This window comes from Lagopus muta, chromosome 3 (assembly GCF_023343835.1).
Source record: "Lagopus muta isolate bLagMut1 chromosome 3, bLagMut1 primary, whole genome shotgun sequence".
Taxonomy (NCBI): Eukaryota; Metazoa; Chordata; class Aves; order Galliformes; family Phasianidae; genus Lagopus; species Lagopus muta.
Genome location: NC_064435.1, coordinates 60551122 through 60577026, shown reverse-complemented (window position 1 = coordinate 60577026; position 25905 = coordinate 60551122). Strand labels below are relative to the sequence as shown.

General features: G+C 40.9%; 1 protein-coding gene across 1 annotated transcript in view; it reads left to right on the top strand.

Annotated features, from left to right (window-relative positions):
* The window catches only part of GABBR2 (gamma-aminobutyric acid type B receptor subunit 2), a 451814-nt gene continuing 425909 nt past the window's right edge, over window positions 1-25905 (top strand). The window contains exon 1 of the mRNA XM_048940847.1: window positions 1-465. Within this exon, the coding sequence (XP_048796804.1) occupies window positions 151-465 (315 nt within the window). The 5' untranslated portion in view covers window positions 1-150. The remainder of the gene's footprint in view (window positions 466-25905) is intronic.

Sequence of the window (25905 nt, the reverse complement as noted above, 5' to 3'; positions counted from 1 at the left end):
CCCGAGGCTCCCTTGGAAGCGGGAGGCGTTGCTTTCCCTCCCGCCGCCGGGGGATGCGCCCGGGCTAAGCGGGGCTCGGCTCCCTCCCGCCGCTCCGTCCGCCCCCCCTCCCCAGTTCTCCTCCTCCTCCTCCTCCCCCCATCCAGCAGCATGCATCCCTCTGCGCGGAGCCCGGCCGCCGCCACCTCCAGCCCTGCCATGCTGCTGCTGCTCCTGTGCCTGGGCTGGGTGCCGCCGGGCTGGGGCTGGTCGCGGGGCAGCTCCCGGGGGGCTGCCGGGTTGCCCCCCAACGCCACCACGCCGATCTCCATCATGGGCTTGATGCCGCTCAGCCAGTCCGAGGAGGACCAGAAGAGCAGGATCGGCCGGGGGGTGCTGCCCGCCGTGCAGCTGGCCATGGATCAGATCCGCAACGAGTCCCTGCTCAACCCCTATTTCCTGGACCTGCGCCTCTACGACACGGAGGTAGGGCTCGCCGGGGACGCGCCGCCGCCCAGTCCCGGGGCGCTGCGGGGCCGGGGCGCAAGGGCAGCGCGGACGCGGGGGCTGCGGCGCCGCCGGGAGACGCGCGGGGAGAGGCGGCGGAGGACACGGAGCCGCTCCGTAGGGGCTCTGCCCGCGGGGCCCGGACCCGCGGCGGCCGCTCGCCGCCTCCAGCAACAGATGCACGCCGGCCGCTCCGTCTCCATCCGGATGCCTCCCCATCCTCGCGCCGGACGCGGGCTCCGGAGGCGGCCCGAGGCGAGCCGGTGGAGATCGGCGGAAAGAGTTAAATCTGCGGTACCGCTGCCCGTGGGATGGCTGAGGGCCGCCCGGCCCCGGCGCGGCCCGGTGCTGTTCGGGGTGCGGAAGGGTTGCGGGCGGGAGGCGGAGGCGTAGGGAAGTTGGTACCCGGCGCTCCAGCGCGCTCCGTTCGGGTCGCAACTTCGCTAAACGGAGGGAGATGCCGGCTCGATGCGGAGCCCGCCCTCAAGGTGGCAGCCGCCCCGCGTGAATCGCGCCGCGCTCCGTTCCACGACAGCCCCCGGTGCGGCGCGGGGATGGATGCTGAGAGCCCCCGCTGCGCTGCGGGAGCCCCTCTCCGGCTAGAGAGCGGCGATACCGGGCTGTGCTGACTCAAGGTCGCCCCGGAAATCTCTCCATGTGGGGCGGCTGCCCTTCACCGACACGCATTTGTCGTGGTGTTGTTTCGGGTGGCTTGGGGCGGTAGCGGTGAGGGTGTCGTTTGGGTGCTGTTGGGTGCAGAAGGCCGGGATGCTGCGCCAGGAGCAGCCCCGAGCTGCCGTTTGTCTCCTTAAAAATGAACCTTTGCGATCAGAATGAAAAGAATTCTGGGGGATTTTTGGAATGGCATTACCTGTTTCATAAAGTGTGGTCTTGGGGAAAAAAAAAGATCACGGTTCTCCCAGTCCCGTGTTCATGATATTATTCCGTTTAAATCCACCCCTCAAATGGGATCGTTGCAAAATAATGAGTGCACAGGAAGTGGAGAAGCAGGAACCTTCCTTCTGCACACACATCCCAATCAATGAGGGGCTGCACCTGATTGCAATCAAAATATTTTACAGTTGTTTTACAGATTTGGGGTTCTGAGCAGGGTAGACAGCTTTAGGATGTACAGAGCAACTGAAGGAACTGCCTGATTGGCTCTGGAATGCGCACCGGTTCCTTAAAAATTGCATTTTTACTGTTCGGTACTCCAAGGGTGTGAAGGATTGGGATTCTGCTGCCCGTGTGCTGTGTGGCTCTGGATGCTTTTAAGCAATTAATAAATGGATGGCTATGGAATGCTAAATCAGGCAAATCTATGTATTTGGAGAGCGGTCAGGTCATTATTGCACGCTTAATAGTGACAAGTAAATAAATGAGTGTTCATAAGGAGCATCGCAATGGAACAGGAACATTAACTGGAACAGCCTTTAAATGCGTAATGGTAGCACAAACTTTTTCGTTGTGCTCAGCCATTACCTTTTGTCTTATGATAAGCAGAAGGGTTGCTCCCTCCTGCTGCTCGCTCGGTGCTCAGCCTGTTCTCAGACTGCTGATAGATGGATGCACCCGGAGGGCCCGGATCCTTGTCCTTATGTAACCACAAACCTGCTCCTCTCCAAGACCTCGCGGGTGCTTTGACTCTGGCTGCTCCTGGAGAGAGAATGTGGGACCCTGAGCACCTGGGGTTTTTGTACAGCCAGAGAAATGTTTGTTGTGTAGATGTAGAGCCTGGGAAATGCACGACAGTGATTTAGGAAATGCATGGCAGTGATTCAGAAACTCCCTCGTGGAGTTCCAAAATCACCCGCTGTTACGAACTGATGTTTGTGTTGCAGCTTTACGTAACACTTCAATAAAAATCTCATGAAAAATAATCATGAAAGTATCATAAAGACAAACAAATCAGATCTCTTTTCATTATTGAGGCGGCTTCCTGGGGAAGTTGAACTACATAATGTTTGCTTGATGTTTCTGTACAGTGGAACATGGGAGTGTCCATATTACTGACCACCATTGGAATTGCAGTGGGCTTCCCAACTTGGGCTGCTCTCTGTGTCTAACCCTTGAGCACTGCAGTGGCATTCCTAGTGCTTATCAACACAGTTAAGCTGATGGAAGCTCAGAGTTCACTGTGGTCCTTAATCTGTTATCTCAAGCAGCTATGATTCTGTGAATGATATCTTCAGTGCAAAATAAAACCACAGGTTACAGCAAGTATATATGCAAACATGGAGGCTTCTGACTTGAGTACTGTTGATGGTTGAATATGTCTGGAGCATGACCCCGATGCAGTTCAGTGAGCCCTGCTTTGCTGGCCCATGGGCACGGCTTTATTTGCTCAGACATTCCTGTCCAGGTTTGGTGAATATAATACAGCTCAGGTGGAGATGTTTGCAGAACTCTGGTATAAGCTGTGGTGAATTCAGGTAGTCCTGCCCATCTCAGGGAGAGCAGGAGCAAAGCTGAGATGAAACTCTTAGACAAAGTGTCATAATTAGGTTATTTTAGAAACAAGAGTGATTATCTGTAAGGAGTCTTATCCAAGCCTATTGAAATTAATGGCAGTAATTCACTGATTCCAGCAGCCCTTGGACCGGGTCCTGGAAGTTAAGGGCGCTTGATAGTTTATGGCTTTGGATCAATACTGTGATACAGTATTTCTTCTTTTTCCAAACCCTGTGATTGTAACTATAGTTTGCTGAAAATGCAAAGAAATTTCTTGCAGAATAGTGAGCTCGGCTCTCCAAACGCTACACGCAGTTCTCAACTTCATTTAAATCGGGAAGGATGTTATCTACATAAGCATCCTGGCACACATCTGTTGGAGGGAAAAAAGCAGAATAATCCTAAAATAAGGAGCTAAGCCTTCTAATAGAGAATGTTATGCATTTCAATAGTATTTAATTTGCATCATGCAAAAACTGACCTCGCTGAAACTAGAGGAAGAGGCACAGTGGGAGAAGACAAGGGCCTTAATGGAAGTTGGATATCTGCCCTTCTGCATCTGGACATTTTCCCTTGAATATGGAATATATTTTCTGATTTCTTGTAGGATCAGTGCTGCAGGTGTTGCAGAGAGAGGATGATTTTGTTTTGAATCTAAACATTTATAGCCAGGAAAGTCGTGTCTGCAGGTTAGGATGCTGTCACTTGTTTTTGGAGAGCAAAGGGAGTCTAAACGATCTGAAAAACACCTTCCAGAACTAAGGGGGATATATTATCACAAAGAGAGAAGAAAATTCATACTATGGTGGTGAGATTATTTAATTTCCTCTAATAACTACAAATAAATTGTAGTAATCCTGATGTAATCTCGTCTTTACATAACAACATACTCTAATACCTTTAAAGAGCATAGAAGGGTGGGCTATGACGCATACACAGAACTCCACAAAAACCTTTTAAGGAAAATGGAAACTTCTTGATATTTAATACATATTTGCCTTCTATTCTATAATTAAGGAGAAACTGCCTCACCTAATTTATCTGACAAGAAGTTATAATATAGATACGTCATAAAAAGGCCTTCTCTTTATTTTCCTTTTACTATGAAAATATCTGTGTTTTTCAGCAAGACCTTCTTTCTTCAAGGTTTAAAAAAGTTGTATAGGCTGTGCACTGGTCTGGGTCATTCCTACCAGCTATTCTATGTTGAAAGAGAAGTTCAGCCTCCAAGTAAAGCTGTCTTTTGCAGAAAAGCCCACTCAGGACTGCTGTCAACAAAGTTGACTCATGTCTTGTTCCTGCGTGCTGGAGTAAGAGTTACACACACTTATTAAGGACAGGCAACATAGTCTAGGAGCAGGAGAGGCATTTTCTGGCAGTAGAACAAAATAAGGGATCCATGAGGAGCATGAAGTACAGAGTCCAATGGCTGGATCTCGGAGGACTGCCAGCTTTTGGTTGCCACCTGAGCAGCTCTTCCCTCACAGAATCAAGTGAGAGCATCCCCCTGAGAGATCTGCACACAGTGTGCTGGTTAGGCTGGTTGTCTCAGGAGGCGCAGGCTGGAGTCACTCTCATAGCAGCTGGATTTGTGTGGGAAGTGTGGTAAATCAGGATCTGGGGTGAGCCTGACACACTCTGTACATGGATGATGTACCCCGAGATGAAACTTGAACTCCATCAGGACCCTCCAGCACACGTGGGTGAGCCTGCCTCCAACCTCCAGCTCCTCTGGGGTCAGCCTACCCTTCTGTCTGCAGCCAGGGCAAGCAGTTCCTCAGCACTACTGTTGGGAGGGCATGAAAGGGGCCCCAGATCCAAGCTGTGCAGTGGCACTTCAGCCTCCCCCCAGGACTTGGGCCTGCATGCAGGTGTAGCAGCAGAAGGTCTGTTTTAAGATAACAGCATAAACACAGCCCGACTCCTTCACATCATTTGTGAGTGTTCTGATTGCTGAATTTCCTGGAGCTTTATTTTCATTTTTAAGGCAGAACTTGAAATAGGACAGGTGAGGTGTTGTCCTAGTCGTCTGTTCTAAGGGGAGCAGCCAGCTGAATACCAAAAAGATGCTAAAAGTCAGACCGAACAGACAGACTCTGGTATTATCGTGAGCTTGTGTCTGGCATATGTTGAAGTTGATGGATAATTTCTTACTTTCAAATATCACTGAGTACTTAATGCTTTCTGATATATGCAGATAGTTTAGACTGATGATATACATGTCACGCTATACAGGTAATGATCACAGGCTACTCTGCTGGCAGTGTTCTGCCTGGAATGGATGTATTTGTTAAAGCCATTGATGTTCCCTTTGACTTTCATTCAATATGGTTCCACTTAAGGCATATAACCTCTTTTTGCATTTGAGTTTTGTAAACTTGGAAGGAGTCATCTAAAAGTTAAGCATTTATGTTAATTCCATGCTAGTTTTTCCACTGATGCTAAGATGTAGGTGGGGAGAGGAGAGAAATCATGTATTCACAGCACCCACTCTTCTGGGTGTGGATCTCAGACCTGCAGAATGTATATCCTCTAAATATCTTTGCAGAGAAATTAAAGCCAATGTATCATTTTCTGGCATATGTCTTGCAATTTCATGTATAACTTATCCCATGCATACTGCAAAACATACTGTTATGGAATCTTTTGATTCAAATGCCAAACACACTCTGTCAGTGCAGAAAAGTAATTTTTTGAGTAAATCCAGGAGGGAGTTTCCATTTACATTTGCAGAAAGAGGGGGAAGGCCCTGTCCTCTGAAACAGTTACCAACAACCGTAAATTACTCAGGTTTGTGGAAAAGATGGAGTGTAATATTCTAGAGATAACTGTGAAGAAAATATTTTGTGATAGAAAAAGAGAGAGGAAGGAGCTAAAAGAGAGTTATGATGGCATTCACAGAAAAAGTTTTCTGTGCAGTATTTGTACTGTTTTAATTGAATGCATGCAGCTGTTTGAGATGACAACAAATATCATCTCAAGGCTACAGATCAGCATCTCTCGTGAACGACATAATGAAGTAATGATGCATTTGTGGATCAAGCTTTGTTCTCCACTTGAAATTTCATTGCTTTATGGGAATTTTCTTGGCATACGGCGGAATAGCAAAGCATAGCAATGCATTTGAGGAAGTTGAGGGAGGTGGGAACCAAACAGTTCCTTCACGAAACTCAAATGGAGGTCACTGCCACCACTGGACAGAAGATACTTCTTCTTAGCAAGGTTTGAACCTTGGAATATAGAGTTTTGGCTCAGGTGATTGAGTGGTGGAAGTCAAGAAAGGAAATCCACCACAGTCCATTGTGGCTCAGCTAACTTTTGGAGCAGCTGGGGCAAGCAGAGAAGCACACTGAGGTCAGTCAGCACTGGTGTGACTCAGTCCTGTGGAGATGAGTGTGGGTATGTGGCAGCCCCTTGCTGGAGCTCTGTTTCAAACTGCAAGATTCAAAACTGAGAGGGAACAAATGCATCACTTTTTTTATTATATATATATAAATTTATTATATATAAAATATATATTTTATTATTATATATAAAATATATATATAAGTTTATTTTTGTGCTAGGAATTGTGAAATTAAAACACTAATAGAGCCTGAAGCCTTTTTGGAGCCAGTCACACTGCTGTCTTATTTGCGAGTGTAGCTGAGCTAGAAATAATATTTTCAGTTCTTTCCTTGTTCCATAGTGCTGACATTCATATACCAGTTGCTAACTCCTGAAGCAAACTGGTTCAGCCACAGCATCACTCTGACTTGAACAAAGTGCCCCTGAGAAAAGCTGAAATGTATCTTCAGTCATATGGTGTTTCCCCTTGCTTTGCTGCTTATGCTCGAGGGACGACAGAGCCTTCTTTGCCAGCCACGGCTGCCTCTCTTTGTGGAGGATTTTGCTGTGGGTAACAGCTGCTGGATTTAGGGCTGGTTTGTGCTGCCTGCTGAGTGGAAACAGCAAACACTGACCGCCAAACACTGTTCTTTCAGATATTTTTTCTTGTGTTGGAATAACCATGTAATTTCATTGCCAAGTCAGTGATTGATGTCCAATTTCCATGTCATTAGCTTTTCATTATCATAAGACTTTAGTACTGACAATTTCATCCATAGTATTTTCCAAATAAGTATTTCCAAATGTGAAAATTGAAGCTGAGAGATTAAAGGTAAATACCCACCTCCTCTCTGAAAGTAATAGTCACTGAGATCTTAGAATGTACGGGCTAATTCGGCAGGGCTGTTCAAATTGTCTTACTGAGGCTCTGGAGAGATGAAGGCCCAGATAATGGACTAATTGCCTGAAAGCAAACAGCATGAGTTTGAGGCATAGGATTAGAAAACTTACGTTTCCTACTAAGGCCATGGTATTCCCTTAAATAATTAACGTGTTCTAAGATCAGAGGACCGTTAGGATTATCCAGCATCTACAGTATAGGCCACATATTTCACTTGGAATTTCTTGCCTGATCCACTATGAACTAGAGTAAGTGTTTGAGTCTTGTCTTCAGGATCCCTCAGATCCTGAAATCCTCTTCTCTGTGATTTGCATGGAAACCCTTTGAGGGTGTATTGTTGTTTCCAGTTTAAGCTCTGTTGATGCAGTAACAGCTCTTCCTTTCTGTGGATGCAAAAATCATATTTCCACAGCTTTCATTGGAGGAGCTCATCCAGTTATCTTGTTTTTTTTTTAGATTTATTTACTTCTTTTTAATTAAAGAGTCACTATCACCTATCTTTAAAATAAGGTATTTGTTCAATTTTATGTTTCCTTCCAGTAGCTGTGCATTTTGATTTTGATACTTCTTGCCTAAGGCAGGCCTCAGTTTCTTCACTGGTCTCCGGAATTACCTGAAGATACATACACACAACAGGTGTCTAAGAAACCATTTTACCTCCAGTTCCTCCTGGGAAAAGTAGGAAGAGCCCCTTTTGGGTTTTTAATTAACTTCCTTTCCACTGTTTACTCCTTCTACTCTCACAGGGAATTTAATGTTTTTCTAGCAAAGAGCACATACCTTTCTTTACAATTTTTACTCTATAAAAAATGACAGCTTTTGACAGATTAACACTCTAGTATGGTACGTTTTATTTTTCAATCATGTAATATTTTTCAAGCATTGTTATTTTCAGAAATTCACTCCTGTGTTACTTAACATCATCATATAGAGATATTTCAGCATACAAGGACAGTATAAAAATGTTAAACTCTACCTTTTACTTGGAAGTTCTGTAAAGCACCTTGAGTTTTGCCTTCCCCTCACCTATGTGAATTCTGAGAGCTCTGAGTTTCAGTAGTTTACAGGAGATTGCTTGAGAGAGTGAGAGCCCCTTTCTTTCCTCTTTTGTCCCTTCCACGTTCTCCATTTATAAAAATTGCAAGCAGGACTGGCTTCCTTGTTGGTGGCGAGAATTTAGTCCGGATGTATGTGCTAGTGGCAGGAAGACTTTATGTAATATAGTAAAATTATGTGTTATTATCTACCACTACACAGAGAAAGCAATACAGAGATGTCTTACATTTCAGATCTTCAAACTTAGTCAGGCTTCCTGCCTCTCATCATCTCTTGCTCTAAAGAATACTAATGGTAACCGCTACAATTTTTTTTGCTTTTTTGTTTTCTTCTCTCTTTGAAGTTTCAGCTTAGGTTCCTGAATTGAGGTGAGGTTTTGCTTTCCAAAAGCGCTGAGTGATTTGCAGTGGGATGTTCAGCACTTCAGCAGGCCAACCCACCTCAGAAAATGCCATGTGCTTCTGTGAGACAGATTGCTGGATTTGCTACTTGAACAAAGACATTCATAGTTGCTTGCTTTAAATTTTCAGAGAGCATGGTGGAATAAAACGTTTATAGGTCTGTAGGGCTGGCGTCATTCTGTTCTTGTTGGCGTGGAGAGGAGTTGCTCCACTGCCAGCAGAAGCCCTTGGTCTGGTCACAGCAACACAACAGCAGTGCCTCAGTACCTGTTGTTCTCTTCTACAGTAGTAGTTAGGAGCCCTAGACACCTATCAGGCCTTACATGTAAGCTCTGCAGGTGATTTCTCAAATAAAGGTTATTTTATTTAAAGCTAACTGAAGGGTAGAAACACATTTTCCCTGTCCAGTGAGTTCAAAAGTTTGGAATTACTACAAATCATTTTTTTTATCCTAGATTCTTATACAGCAAGTGATAGATTAAGGCAAGTAAATAAGGCATTGAACTAGACAGACAGAGCTGCTTCATTTTTTACTCTTCTGTGTACTCCTGTGGCTTTCTTCTGGATCTTTTAGTTTGTCATTCTCATCCTCAAAGTGCTACCACTAGAACTTGATGGATTACTGCAGGAATAACCTCACTGATGTTGTATATACTAGTAATATTATCTCTTTTTTTTTTTTTTTTTTTAAAGTCCACTGTTCAGCACAAAGAAAATGAATCTGATCTGTGTGCTGCAATGCTGAGGAAGAGGGTAAGGAGCTGAGCTTAGATTTTCAGGCTATGTGAGAGGAGCAAAACACTATGATTTGCAGCACAGTTTTCATTTGTCTTCTTCATGTGAATCTGGTTAGCTGCAAGCAAATCTGGTCAGGCCTGGCTGGGTAGTGGGAGTAGGTAACCTGGTTGTTTGGTAATGCTGTGGGAGGTGAATTGTTTTAGCTGAACAGCTGGCTACCTGAAAAGCTGAGATATGTTAGGGCAGATAATAGTTTTCAATATTGGAGCTACTCTTGGCACAGATGGAAGTTTGGTCTTGATATAAGAACAGGAATTGCCATCCAAATAAATCGTAATGGATTCCAGTGCATTACTGAGGTTTCCTAGGATATGTGAGCACTCTGTACTCTAATTACATTGAGCGATTAAGCAGCAAGATCAGAGACACCCAGGACAAGAGGGGTGAATGATAACCTACTTTGAAAAAGCTAACATTTGAGGCTGGGATTAGCGTATCTTATAAATGTTAATGGGTGTTTCTCAAGGGGGACGATGTTCTGTGTAGGAGGAATGAGGTGACATACAGCTTGAATATATAGCCACCCTTTAACACAGTTAACACAGACTATAGTCAACCTTTTGCATGAACTAATAACTCTTGAAGTGAGTTATGGTTCAGAAAAATGCTAGAAAGACAGAGGATAATGCAATAAAGAAGACAACACAAAAAGATTTCTCCTTTTGTCTTTGGAATACATTGGCTATAGGAGAGATATTTATGCTAGGTTTTTTTCCCTCTTAAGTTCCTGGGGACCGTGCTCCTACAGGGGAGCATGGTTTCCTCCTACAGTTTCCCTCTCTGCAAATTACTTAGCTTGTCTGTGTAGATATCACAATGGAGATACCAGCAATGAGTCATCTAGTCCTCTGGTCACCAGTTGTGTCCTATGGCTGTAAGCTAACTCTTGCAAAAACTACAGTGATCCTTACTGTGCTGAATAACAAGGATCTACCTTGGGTAAAGTCCCCCAAAACAAGAGAAAGCAGGATTTAAAATGAAATGACCTCATTTTCTGCAACTGAATTCAAATTTCAAAAGGATTACTGTTTCAAATAATTGTGGAAATTCAGCTTCATGTTTGAGACGTGTGCGTGAGATACAGTTACTTGATTCAGTGACTCAGTATTTCATAATTGTTGTGTTTGGTAGCAAGTTTGGGAGATTTTCAACTGAGTTTTCCTGAATGAGTGACAAGAGCATGAAAGGTATTTTTTAGGTATTAAGCCTCAGGAAAAGTTATTCTAACACTGAAATTTGTACCTGTCCAATCAACCATAAATATGGAAATATGGTTATTTATTTCATCAAAATGAAACATACAGACATGTTTTGTCATGCATGAAAGGATTAATTAGAAGTACAGATAATGTAGAAGAAACAATCACACAGTTAGAGAGATTCTCAGGAAGTAAATTTTAAGGAAGCAAATAACATGAGGCTGCACTTGTCCATTATCTTGTTGGTTCCTTTGCCAGCTATGAGTTAAATGCAGCATTGCTTAGAAGACCCAGAAGCAGCACAAGGAGAAAAAAACACTTATCTAGATTGAAGCCACTTACATATCTATACAGTGAGGTGATGCTTCTTAAAATGCTTGCCCTTGAAATTTATGTCTATCTGTCTAGTGCTGAAATTGATTTCATAGCCTCCAATACACCACTTCTCTCATGAATTTAAACGCACTGGCTGGGGCAAGAGGGGTTGAACAAGGTGAGACGTGATATTCACATTTTGAGCACCTATATTCAAACCATACTTTTTGTTGCCTAAAGGTGAGCCAAAGCTATGACTCATGCAGCCCTGTATTCCCTGCTGAGTTGGTGAAAAGCTTTAGATATAAGAGGAGAGCAGCTCTTTAGCTGCTGAGGTTGGGCAGTATGAGTGCCTCGTGTTTCCTTCCCCTCCTTTCCCCTAGTGTAGTCAATATTGAAGTAACATTCATAAGGAAGGCTGGACCAAGGACTGTTCACCAACAAAATCCTATTTAAGCCTCTAAGAGAGGTATTAAATGGGATTTAAATAAGATCTTGGCCTGCATTGTCTCTCTGCTCATGGAAAAAATATATCTTGAGCTTAAAAATGTTTAAAAGATATATTTTCAATAATTACATTATAGAATCATAAGAATAAGGAATAGAACATGCCTATTAAGTATTATGCTAAATTGTTGCTGTGTAGGGGTTTGCTAATGGACTGTGCTTCATATTTAGTGTTGTGCCCAGGTAATGTCCTAATGTCTCAGTTTGGGGGAATTCTCCCAGTTATTTCTGACCTTGCTACATTTGGTTTGGACACTGCCTTGTACAGGAACAAAAGCTGGATTTCCTTTCCCACATGAAGGACTCAGACAGTCTTGTAGCTATAGGCAATGTTGATGAAGACAAGTAAGGGATCTACACTAGGTATTTCTAATTCACCTTGTATTTGTGCCTGAGAATGCATGGAGAGCAGTAATAACAACTGTTGGGCTCTTCCCCGCCCAGTTGCATGAGTGAACTGGCAGAAGAATCACTGTGGACGGTTAGCAACAAATTGAGCGTATCTTCTGCTTGGGGCTAGTCCCTGGGCCCAAGGCAGACGTTCATTGCTTCTCTAATCAGTGTTATTTTGCTCTCTTTACTTTTACTTATCTGTTTATTTCCATGCCCTCATGTCACATAGTTTATAGATTGTAATCATAAATTAGAATGCTTATAATTAGGCTTCATTGGGAGTTTTTCTCCTGATGCTTTTTAGTTGTATGTAAGTTTCAATAGAATTTATTGACCTGAAAATGTTTTTGAGCACTGTATTTTGAAAATTTTAAATTAAAAAAAAAACCTTACTTTGTGCATCAAACTAATACTTTGTTTTGAAATGTCAACTATTCATAAAGTAAATTGCCAGGCTCGAAACATATTATTTCAAATTTGACTTGTATCAAATCAAACGTCTGCCTGTGAGCCCCTCAATTTGTTTTTCTTTCAGATTACTGAGTCATGAAAACCTTTTGAGGTTTTGGGTTTCCATCCCAGCTTGGCACAGAGCATTTCTTTTGGAATCTTGCATTTCTACACGATGGCAAAACAATTTGCTATTCAGCTGTGTGCATAATGAGACCTCCCAGAAAGTTCGAGCTTTTTGCTCCATGAATAAACAAGCACCTCCCAGGCCAGCTGTTCCTCCCCTCTCTCCATCCCTGGACTTGGTGCTTGCATTCCCCCACTTGCCTATGCCAGCATCCCAATAGGTTTTGGGGCTCTCAGTGTCCAGGTGGGATGGGGAGAGTTGGTTGCTGTCTAAGAGTGCTGAAGAGCAGAGGTGCAGGTTCTTCTGTGATGCCATGGTCCTTGTTCTGGTCCCTTCTCCACAGGTGAGATTAGGTTTTAATTCAGCAAAGACTTTCTATGGCAACACTATTTTCTTTGTGTTTCTGTGTGCACAGCACACTCTCCATTCCATGGAACAGAATTACCTGGAAAGCTGCAAATAATATGATGAAATTACTGAGGTAGCTAAAGCAATGTGTGAGATGCCTGTTCCAAGGTAGGTGACTGTACATGGGAGAGACAGACTCAATTCAGTGCACGCTCAAAACTTGCACTGATTTTAATAGAAGAAAGAAAGTTCTGAGGAAAGCGGAATCAGGCACAGGATATATAGCTTTGAGCTAACACAGCCTTTGCACTGGAGGTACATAAAGCATCAACAACACATAGCACAGAGTATTCTGTTCAGGCTTTCTGAAGCTGATTGAAAATGTGATTTGTGCAAGATGACACAAACCGAAGCAATCTTCCCAGCTGGCTGCGTGCGGAGTGCTGAAAGTGGTTCAGTGTACAGCCACACCGATCAGTCCCTCGAATATCCATTCTCAAAGGGATCGTACCAGTTTGTGTATCGATTTGTCACCTATGGATGAGTATTTCTGCGACAGAAATGTTTAAAATGACACATGTTTAAAATTAGATTTGGCAGAGCAATTTGCCTAGAGATTATTCTTGTGAAGTATTGATTCACAGCACTGCTGTGAGCTGGATTACTGTCCAAATTGGAAAAGCCAGCCGTAGAGAGGTCTTTATCCTTTAATAACAATTAGCTCCTTTCTTAGAGGGCCACAGCTGAGTGAAGCAGAGGAAAGCCGCAGAATGTCAGGCAACCGGAGGGCCTGAGGCCTTCACCTTCGGGATGCAGAAGGGAAGGAAAAAACTGCAAGGCAAAAGGAAGAAAAAGGGAAGAACACAGCACGATGGTTCTCTGGAACCAGAAACTGGGCGTTCTGGTGCTGCTTCTGTTACTGGCAGTCAAGGGCTCCGAAGAGCTGAATCGCACTCGCCTCTCCCTGCTGGGGCTCTTGCCCAGCAGCTGCCTGATCGATGGCAGGAACTTGACAGCGGGCGTCCTGCCTGCCGTGCGCTTGGCCCTGCAGCACTTGCGCAGGCATTCCTGGATTCTGAAGAACTATGAGCTCCAGGTTTCCTTCCACGACACGCAGGTAAATGGGTGCAGGTGTGTAGCTGAGTTCCTTTCTGGTCAGCCTCTCTCTGCTGGAACACAGTGTGTGTAGTGGTCTGGAAAAGTCCAAGAGATAGGCGCTAAACACAGCAGGAAGCTTGCAGTGCCCTCTTGTCTTGCTGGCACTGGGAGCACGAGTAAAGAGAAAGGAACCACATACCGATGTGATCTGGGACTGCCAGCCTGTTCTTAAGGACAGCACTGACTTTGGCTTTTGTCTTCCACTCCTGAGGTGTGTGGAGCAGTGCCCTCAGACACAGGCACACTTGTATGCAATTGTGCATCTGTGCTCCCTCTACAGTAGCAAATTGCTTGATAAGTTATGAAGCAGTGCATCAAAAATATTTGCCTATCTGTATCCTTTAAACATACTGCTACCATTAAGTTATTAAAATCAGACATTATTGTACTAGCAACGGTTGCACTGCATTATATATTGGGAAGAGGGTATTGTATGTCTTCTTTGGAAGCTCTAGAAAATAGTTCAAGGGAGAAATTCTAATGTAATTTTAATTGTGCATTTGGTTCATAAGCACTTATGTATAATTTGTGAAGTACTTCAACATATACCAAACACGGCTACATATGCTATAAAGTTACTCAAAGATAGCTTCCATGTTTAATAATGTAATGCAAATGTATTGAAGTGTATATACTCATTAAGAAAATTTCTGTTTTGTAAATTGCGTTTAATAAAACTGGTGGTTTTATTTATTTATAAGACCTTATGGGAAATGTAATTATAATCCTGAAAAATATGTATGTCTTAGTTTCTCATGTAAAAATATGAAGTTTTGTAGTAAGACTTCAGCTTAAATAACTGGAAACTGTGGGTATGAGAGCTGGTGGGCAGCAATTAAAACCCTCTGATATTTGCTTATATACAGTGCTTCTATTTCAGTGGGACTAGAGTGACATAGGGGGATGTTTGTTTGTTCCTTGTATTGGCTTAGGTTTTAATTCTAGGAATAACTGCAAGATGTTTTTCCCCATATGAGTATTCAATAGATTTGAGTTGCAGAACTTCAATTCTGTTGCACTGTTTTCTACAATTCAAATTGAAATATCCAAGAAATCTGTGATTATATATATTTTTAATCAACCCCTCGAAAAAGACATGTCATGATGGCTTGTGAGAGTTTAACAAAATGGGACATAAAGATTTCTGATTTTCCTTCTTGGATCTGAGAGCAGAGCACGCGGTTGGGAGTTTTAAGTACTGATTACCAACAAGCTGCAGAGGTCCTTGGATTTAATCAACTTTCAGGGCCAGTATGGCTGCGAGACAGCTGATTCTGTTTATTAACGCTGTGAGCCCAGATCTGCCATAAGAGCCCTTATACAACCTTTTCATTAACTTTCTCTTAAGTAGAAAACACAGGTGTTTGGCTCTTTGGATGGGTAATTGACTGCTTTTTTTTTTTTTCACAGTTAACTAAGAAGAGAAAAAGATGAATAAAAAACTATTTTATTTTATATTTTGTTGAAAAATACAGAGATCACGTCATGCAGGATGTAGCTTTGCGTAGGGCTTGAAGAGCACTGTCCCCTCTTCATGAGTACAGGGGAACAGGGCTGCACTCCATCCTGTGCCCCAGGGGCTTTCAATTCACCTTCTCTGCTTCCCCTGGGAGAGCAGTGTCCTGCTGCACAGCAGGGTGTCTGGGGGAGAGTTCTCAATCTTTTGTTTAGCTACTGTTTTAATTTCAGCTAATTAGGCTTTTCACTACTCCCGCATGTGAATGGTAACTATGAGGTAAAAGAAGGAATCTTGCAAGAACTATCTGAATTCTCTGTATGAAGTGAAGCTATTTCAACAGAAGCCTTTGAGAAAACTTCAGCAGTGCTTCATAGCTTGGTGGCTGAGAACTGAATGCATCTATTGACTGATTTCTTTTAGCTCCTGTAATTTAACATGCACTTCCAATTACAGTGTTGTCAATCCTTTGTAAGTGGAAATCCCTCACACACTCATGATGAAACAATTCCACGTTAAAAAAAAGTAAATAAATAAATGAATAAAAGCTTAAAGGCTCACTGGGATGCATTTCCACCTCTAACAAAAGCAGGGTTGGACCTGGGTTCTGCAGAGCCCAAGTGCTAATGCTGGTACGGGTGTGGGAAGGCATAAAAGCTGCATCTGCAGATTTGTGAAGTCAGCCACAGAACAGCTTTTTCATGTCATAAGGGAAACTATTCCCTTGAGATTTTTAACTGTAGGGGTGGGCGGCCAGGTATAATTGAGCTGCTTGTGTATCACTTCATTTCTGTCTTTGACTGACTGACATCTGGAGGTTCTCCTTTTACATCTTCAGGGTGACCAACTTGGCAGATTTTTACAGGCTTAGACAATTCTAAATATAGTTTGACTACTGTATTAAGAGCAACATTTTGGTCTTTCAGAGTTATCTTTCTGTTCTTACGGGAAACATTCACACTCCGTGGTGACGATATGGCTTGAACACGCAGCTATGCTTAACTCTACCACTGGGATTTTCTGAAGAGTGATGATTTGTGCTCAGATTATTTTTTGGCATTTGGCTGAATCTATCCTAGTGTGTATTGTCTCTGACACAGATGATACAACAACATATCCTAGTTTGACTTAAAGGTTGATTGTCTTTTCTTTGGTAGTAAACTGATTCCTTTGTATTGTAATGACACAATAACATGATAGTTGTCTCTCTGCTTATCTGAAGCATTCCTTTATGTGCTTATTAAAAAACAAAAACAAAAACAAAAAAAACAGACAACAACAACTACAACAAAAGAAAACCCACACCACAACAACAATGGAACATTCACAGAAAGCGACAGCGATAAGCAAATTATTTCTGCAGTGGAAATAGCACCGCTTGTTTTCATTATCCTACCTAAATAAGAAAAAAAAAATCTAATTCAGGCTTAAGATGCAGTAAATTGATCATCTGTACTAAGCTGTTGGATTGTACTTAGGAATCCTGGAAATATTTAAGAGCTGTATGGATGTGGCACTTAGGAACATGGTTTAGTGATGGGTCCCAGTAGGTCTGCTTAATGGTGGAGCTTGATGATCTTGAAGGTCTTTTCCAACCTAGATGATTCAATGATTGTACATATACAGGTGTTGTGGCTTAAAAGCAAGTAAATATATATATTCATATTTGGCAAGGACATTAACATGTAATTATCACTTATTAGAGCATTTTTTCATAAACAAGAAAAAGATAGCTAAAAAAAAATAATTATTGTGTGCAGCTCATTGCATATGACCTATAAACTATCTTGTACACAAGTACGTCTTCTGCAATGCTCTATGAAACAATCTTCCAGAACAAGCACAATAAAATAAGTGTGTTTGTCATTCAAAAAAATCTCTTTGGTGATATATTTCAGGTAGTTGGGTTATTATTATTTTGTGGTGACAAAAAAAAAAAAAAAGAAATGACATGACATTCTTGAAGCTTTTGTAAATAGATGTCCAGCGAGAGTTACTAAAGGACAGTGTATTTGCTAAGTTAGTTCTTGTCATCTAACACTCACATGAGCAAGGTACTGTATTTTGCGTTTAGATACTACCATTTCATAATACCTTATCATAAGCATGAAAATTGTGAACCATAAAATACTCTTCAAATGCTAATTTTAGCTTTCCTAAACTGCTGTATCACTCCCTCTATTATTAGAATGGCCTCACTGAAAATAAGTAAAGGTGTTCCATTATCTATTTTTTTTTCCAAATGGACTACTATGATTCCTGACAATAGCTCTTTGTTTTCTCAATCATATATTTAAGACAAAGAATAAGTAGATGATTCTGCCTAAAGTCCTTAATAGCTATTCTTGTGAACTGGAAGGTAGCCAGTTTCATTTTCATTCTAATATTTTACTTCTCAGTGAAGCAGAGGTTCATAGGTGTACAAAGGGTACACAGCAGTTGGGTTAGGTTACCTCTTTCTAAAGGAGATCTCATACAGAGAAAGGATTTTTTACATGTTACTGAGTTTTGACCCTACATAACTCAGCCTGTTACTCACTGATGTAATCCTATCTTTTCACTCTTATCACTGCAACTTCTTAGTGTCACCTTTCATTTATTTCAACCCTTTGAAGTTGACCTCTAAAATGAACCTGAATACATCAGCAGTATATATGCAGGCATCTGTTATAAGGTAAACTATTTGGGATAAACATTTGTTGTACTCCCCTCAATACTTGCAAGTTGTAAGAAACTGGAGCAGAGATGGATGGATCCAGTGAGGGCTGACAGCCCAGATGAGGGCTGGAGGTGTTTCTGGGCATAGCAGAGCAGAAGAGCTCTGCCAAGACCGGGGTTCATCCGACCTGGCATTTGAAGTCTGTTGTGGGTATCTCTCTTCAGCTAGCAAGGCAGAGTGCCCTGTGCTGTCAAGGAGTTGGCACTTCTGTGTGGAAAAATTCATCTGACCTATTTTAGGTGACTATTTTAAGATAAAAAGAATTGTGTCCCAGAGAAAGCTTATCGCTCTCTGTGAAGTACAAAGGGAGCCTCAGATGGCTAGTATAGATGTAGATGTCTCCTATGTAGAGATCCATGTTGCGTCAGCTACAGCCTACCCTAGATGTCTGAGGGAATTTTAATGTAAAAAGCTGTAGTAACAATATGTTTCCATCGCCTCCAGGTTTCAGTGGGATTTCAGCAGCCGGTCCTGAGAACTCCATTCCCACCATCCCCACTGCATCTTTATTTGTTTCAAAAAATCCTTCTTTGGTCTCTCATGTCTAGCCAGCAAACCTGGAAACCAGACCAGCAAAGCTGTGTGGTGCACTGAGAACTCAGCAGTGAGTCCAGGGAGCTCCTCTGTGCAACCTCCGAGGGTATGCAGGCCACCCCTCACCTGAGCTGTCAAAGATTTTGCCTCGTAGCTCAGCACCAGCCTCCCCATGTAGGGCAGTTTTTTTAAGTGGAATTCTGTGACTCTGGAGAAATGTATCCTGCTTTCTGGACTTTTTTCTAACTCTTGCATAAAAATGAGAGAATTGTGAGGAGAACCATTCGTATGCATATCACAATTTCATTCAAAGCCACATGGATTGGGAAATCATACTGCTCAGATAGTTTCTATATCATTTTTGAAACTGAATGTACTCATGTCATAGAATCACAGAATGCTTTCTGTTGCAAGGGTCCCCAAAGCCCACCTAACCCCACCCTGTGCCATGCACAGGGTTGCCCCCCACCAGCTTAGCTGCCCAGGGCCCCATCCAGCCTGCCTTGAATGCCTCCAGGGATGGAGCATCCACAACATCCTTGGGCAACTTGTTTCAGGATCACCAACCTCTGTGTGAAAATATTCCTCCTAGTATCTAACCTTAAACCTCCCCTGCCTTAGTTTTAAACCATTCCCCCTTGTCCTTTCACTATCAGACTGTAAAAAGTCCCCCTCCTGCTTGCAAGCTCTTTTCAAGTACTTCAGTGAGGTCTCCCTGGAGTCGTCCTTTCTCCAAGCTGAACAAGCCCAGCTCCCCCAGCCTTTCTTCATAGGAGAGGTGCTCCAGCTCTCTAATAATCTTTGTGGCCCTCTGGACCTGCTCCAACAGCTCCAGATCCTTCTTATGCTGAAACTTTCAAAATGAATTTTGCTTTCAAAATGAATTTCAGCTGACATGGCAGGCATTCTAAAACTGTATTAAAGATCAAAATTCAAAATTAGTAGTTAAAATAAAAATGCCTAACTTCATGAAGATTAAGTATTTCTGTCAACAACACAAAACATCAATTTTCCCCAGAATTCTCTTTCATGAAGAAATTCAGTGTTTGGGATTTTCTGTTCCTACTAACACGGAAACCCCTCTCAAGATTTTTCACAGACTGCTTTCTACTGTTCTGCACCTCTCCATTCATGTCTCCTCACAAGTTTTTTGATCGTGTGATATTCTACATAGAGGTATATTTTATAATTGTTATTGTAAAGTTTCATAAGATGTCTCTTTTCAGATTCTAAAATGAAAATGGAAATTGGCAGAATAAACAGATTCTGGAAAAATTGCTGCATTTACTATACTTCATTTAGGGCATTTCTAGTGGACATTTTTGTGCTGGTGTGTTCTGTTTGAATGAATCCAACTCTCTGGTGAATACTGCTGCTCTTAGAGCAATTTACATGCTTTTGATTTGTGACTTGCTTCAGAATTGTCAGCCTCTTCAAGAAATATGACCAGTGATGTCTTCATTCTGCTGTCATTCTCAGGCACATCTTGCAGTTTTCTTAGCTTTCACTGTAAAGCAGCAATAAAACAATGCATGGATTTATTTTGCTTCTGAAGGCAAGTTTATTTAAAACAATTCATTAAGTTCTGAATCATTTGCAGCTAGCCTTAAGTATGACATCCTCACAAACTGCTCTGAGAACAGTCTGCTGCTAGCTAACTGAGTATTCAGCAGAAGTAAACTAGAGTTTCTTTCAAAATAGATTGAAGCAAACTACTTGATTTGAAAGTGAAAAAATAAATGGTTTTTCACAATAATTTAAGTTTATTCATTTTCTTTGGCGTAGATCTTCTTTTAAAATAGAATTTCCTTCCAATTTTAAATGCTCTCTATCCAGTTCTGATACTACCATCTCACTAGAAACATTTTCTTGTTCGACACAGAGTGGCAGTAAATATTTTAAACATACTAAAGGGCTTCAAAAATAAAAAAGAGAGGTTCTTCATACTCAGTTCTGCTTATTTTCCAAATCTGCTATGTGAATTGTAGCAAAGTAGTCAGTCCTGTTGTCTCTTATCCTTGATTCCCTCTGCAGGGGTTTTCTTGCTCATGGTTAGTGTGTACATTATCTTGGTTCATATCATTACAGTTCCAGAATTCATGACCCCTGACTCTGAGCGCCCTGTGATTTCTCATCTGCCCACAGTCAGCAGGAGAGGCAGGGATCCAACAGAGAGGAGTCATCAACAGCAGGCAGATGAAACGTTGCAAAGAAGTAGGTGTTTCACAGCGTTCTCTTTTTAAGAGAAGTAACAGGAGAAAGCACCTCCCCAACAGCTTGTATGCAATATCCAAGCACAGAACTCCTTTAGGAGTGCATGGCTTGCTACCATCTAAAATACAAGAAATTCAGACTCAGATGTTGTTAATAGAGTTCTGTATGTGAAGAGGTGAGGTCTGTAGCTAGTCGGTCTAGAGGCATTTAACAACCGGACAAAGAACAGAGAAATGCATTTTTATTCCTACTTTAATCAGGAGTGGGCTTGTTGCTAAATGGATCCAGCGGAAAAAGTTCTGAAAATGATGTTAAATACATTAAGGAAAATCATGAGGTTTTTGTGATTTTTCCTAGTTTTGATTTCCGATTAAATATGTGTTCATTTTTAATATGAGGTATGTTGAAGTTATGTTGTATTGCATTCACCATTTTGTCCCAATGATGTTGCAATTCCAAACCAGCATTAATAGAAATAAGAATTCCTCACTACACTGTAAAACATACATAAAGATTCAACGTATAGCTGGAATTGCCTTATAATATTTATATTATATCTATTAAATTATTAAAACGTTATTGATAAAAGCAATCATGTAGGTTCTTGTATTACCATAGAAAAAATGCTCTTGATCTGATTCTCATTTTCACTAAGGACTCTTTTATTGATTTCTGATGAGGTAAATGTGCCTTAAAAAGGTCTGCATAGCAAGAAACCACTACCAGAGCCAGAATAATGAACCTCAGTGTAATATTTTTTTTTTTTTAAATTTAACTCGAGACAATGTTAATGAAATACTACATGTAACCTGTGGATTGGCTAGAAAATGCAATGATAAGATATGTAAGTCAGGTGGTCGTTCATCCAAAGTTTGTTCTAGGAGCTGCAGTCAATCATGGTGCCATAATACAGGTGTGCTTTTGACGCAGTGAGGCCCTGGGACTAAGATATTTCAGGAAGAACTGCAGGCACACCTTCTATGTGGGAAAATGTACAAGGAACTGACATGAATATTGGAAACCCTCTCTTTTGTGGTGTACCTGCATTCTAAACTTCTAGGAAAGCTGGGTGAATGAAAAGCAAAAGAAGGCATGTAGGCCTTAAAAAGGATGCCAGCATAGGATATTGGTATGTCAGTAGTTGTTTTAATACAATAATCTTGGCAACAATAGGAGCGGTGGTAGAAGAGTTAGTAGGCTGAATGTGGTGTGCTTATAACAAGAATAACTAATTCTTTGCTTCTAAGTTTTGATGTTACTGCTGTCTGTCCTAACTTGGCCAAAATCTACCAGTAGATTTATTTGCAAAATAGGCATATTTTGACTTGCTTAGCTCAAACCTGTGCACAACATTCATATTGTCCATCCAGTGATTCCTATGCCAGATTTCTCCAGCCTCCCTCAGTATAGCAGTATCTCTTTTTGAAAGACATTCAGTTTTTATTCAGGATCTTCCAAGGGTGAAGAATTTACTGCAAAGTTGTACCATTTGTGTCCTTTCTTATATAATTTCTGGCTAAAGGTCACTGATGCTGTTTTTCATTTGTTGTAATATGTAATGCCATATCTTTGTGATTTAAGATCATACTGTCAATCTCTGTACAGCTGATTGCTGTTCACGTTCAACTCACTCCTTTGTATTAATTGTGATAACCAGATGAAGCCTGTTTATTTTGCTGCTGCAAGGCAGAATTTCCAGGAGTTACATCATTTACTGAATTACTTTCTGGAGAGAGCAGAAGAGTTTCACCATTCTCTGCTCACCTGCTTGACTCCTACTTCACCCTCATTCTGAAGAAGCATGGTTCCCATGGAAATTGCCTCTCTTATTCGTATTGGCGTGCTGAGATCCAAAGAAGAATAGGGATAGAAATCTGATTTAGGAAGAAAGCCCTATTTGTTTTTAAGTAGTATGTGAAGACAAAAATGTCTCTGGAAACTTTGGCATGTCCTTGAATTATCAGTATATAGAGAGCACTTACTTTTCCTTCTTGGCATGGTGCTGAGAGGCAGGTAGTATTCACAAACTATAAGGAGTTTGAACTGTAATTGTTTCGCTTTGGATATCTTGGTAGACAGAAACACAGTATGACCTTTCTTGCTTGAAAGAAATTTTAAACTCATTTCCCTGATGACAAAAAACTCATTAGCATGAGACACTGAGGATATTTTAGGATTTGAGTTTTTTGTGTATCAGTGAAAGATTAATCTTTATCTACTGAATACTGCATATATAAATATGCAGTGCTTTCAATGGAAATGATACAACAGATGCAGTGCATACTCTGACTTTAAATTTACCTAAATAGTCTGCATACATAAATGTTTATTCCTATGCAGTACCATAGGAAAGACTGTGGGATTGTGGCTAATTTTGAATCCAAAAGGCTTGTCTTTTGCTTTTGGTTTCTTCTCTTCTGTGTGAGGCCCACTATGTTTTATAGTCATTTATTCAAACTTCTGAAAGATAATTATTTCTGGTATTTTTATTTTTTTTTAAATTGAAATGATGGCTTTTTTTAAAGCACTAATTACTTTCTGTTCAAAAAACCAGTTTCTAATACACTTTACTTGGAGGGTGTCGTGCCTTGATAGTCATTCAGAATTATTTCATTCTCACTTTTACGACAGTATTCATGGTTCAGACTGATAAAACTCCTAAATTAAAACAAACAAACAAACAAACAAACAAACAAAACATATTCATCTTCCTTTTTAAGACACGATACATAACTCGGACCTAAATTTATAGATAGGACTCAGCGAAGCTGAATTGAACCATGTGATGATGGATACAAAGGTGATATATCATCTGATTTATCACTCTATTTTTAGATATGTATGTCTGAGCTAGTCAGTTTTTATAGTCAAGGCGGATGCACATATGGATGTCTGCTTTACAATTAGATAAATTCTGTCTTGGAAGACGCTATTTCTTTCCACTGTCTACAGAAATGAACTAGAATCTTTAGCTTAACCATCTAAGTTTGGTCAGATGAATCCACACATTGTATTTGGTCATACCGATGGGGATTTGTTATTTGTACTGTTCAGATGCACAAAGACCATTAACTTTTTGACCAGTTGCATTGCCAGGTTGTGCATTCATACTTTTCTTTCTTGTTCCTATCCATGAATTGATCTTCTCTAATCCAAGAAATACCTTCATGTCTGTGTGTGGTAATGGAGTGCCTGGGTACCATCTGTGCTTTGACATGAGACCAATTATTTAATGTCTGAGAATTAAACTCATTAGTGGAAGTATATCTTTGCATATGAGGGACTGTTACCTCCCAGTATCTCTCTATATTATCTGACGCTTTTTCTTTACCTTCTCTGGATATTTCGTGTCTATTTTTCTGCTTCTAGTACTTCTTTTAGCACTGCATTCAGACTTATTTTTGTTACTGAATATTTTCATTTTGTGGGGTGCTATGATAATTAATGATTATGCAGCATTCAAAATTTAATCTCTTCTGTTATTTTCTAAACATATTTCTAGACTAAGTTCCTTGCTGTTACTGTTGTTATTGCTGTTGTTTTCTTGTCTTTGTTGGTATTCTCAGTAGCATCCAGTTTAATAACACCAGCAAATTCCCAGCAAATTAACTGGTTGTTTATTCCTTCTTATAAAAATTAAAATGTTAAACAGGACTGTTCTGACCCTGATCCTTTGATAGCCTAATTATAATCACCTTTGCCAAACCTAGCAATTAGTTGTTTATCATCACTGTAGTATTTCAGCCACAGTTCAGGCTGTCCTGTTGCACATATGTAATCATATGTAATTAATTTGGTAAGACAGTATAAAACGATATGCTAAATTTCACATATTCCAAGTGAGTTCAAGTTTAGTTTTCAATTAAAAATCCTTTTCCCTGAGCAGATGTATCAGGAAAGCAAATACATTAAAATCAAAGTGCAATGCATAACAAATGAAATGGAAAATAGCACGTACAGTATTATAAACAGACATTAGATAAATCAGTGATACATATCTGTATAAGAGCTGTGTTCTATTCCATCATAAATATGAGTGCAGGAGTAATAGAAGGTATTCAGAGATGAGTGATAAGGCTGATTGGAGGCTTGTGGATGCCTCTTTTGAAAAAAGTCTAACACAACTGGGAAATATAGGCACTCAGTTATCCTAAGCACTGTTTCCAGCCATCTGATCAAACCCCCATGATGCCTGATTTGAAAAAGAAAGTAAATCCCAGGTATCAAGACAATCCAGGAGACTTACTCATTTTAGATCCTCTAAAAAAAAAAATCAAACCGATCCAAAACAAAAGAAGAACACAAATCCAAGCCCCAACCCAAAAAACTGTCTCATTTTTTCTGTTGCATTTTAGTAGGGTTAATTAAATATTAATTGGCCCAAACATCAGAATTAGGACTCTATGATTGTGGTTTCTGGCTGCACTTGATTAATACATATTTTTTATCAGAATTGTCTGTCTTATTTGACTGTTAGTTCATCCACTTTTTATGTTATCCACTACGTAATGCAAAACAGTTCCTTCAATTTGTTTGAGCTTTTATATGTAATTGTTTCTTTGTCACCTTATGTAAAGGTTGCCCCCAATCAACCTTTTCTTCTTTGGTCTTGAAATTGCCCCAAAGGGGCTTTTTGGGAGCATAAGGAAAGTTGGAAAAATTCTAAGTCTTGTAAGTGAAGTTATCTGTCTTAGAGACTTTCCATCACATTCAAGAGAAAAAACAACAACAACAAAAAACAAGTAGGAGAGATCTCTGAAGTGAATGTTTGAAGCAGTGAGGAAGGTGATGTGGTGAATTATCAGTCAGGAAGTCTCACTAATGCTTTCATTTAAAAATAGAAGTCTCTTGTGTGGTTGCAGAGTGAAACTTGAAAAGGTAATAGAATGCATTCAGAAATCAAAAGGCAAATAAAATAGGCAATAAAAATTTATCATGATTAGATACAGTTTCATGATATTTTGGAGCCTGACTCATGAGTTTTGATTACCTGGAACGGATGATACTAGAAAAATATGAAAGAGCTTCGTAATGTGTAGCCATCAAATAATAAGGCAAGTGCTTG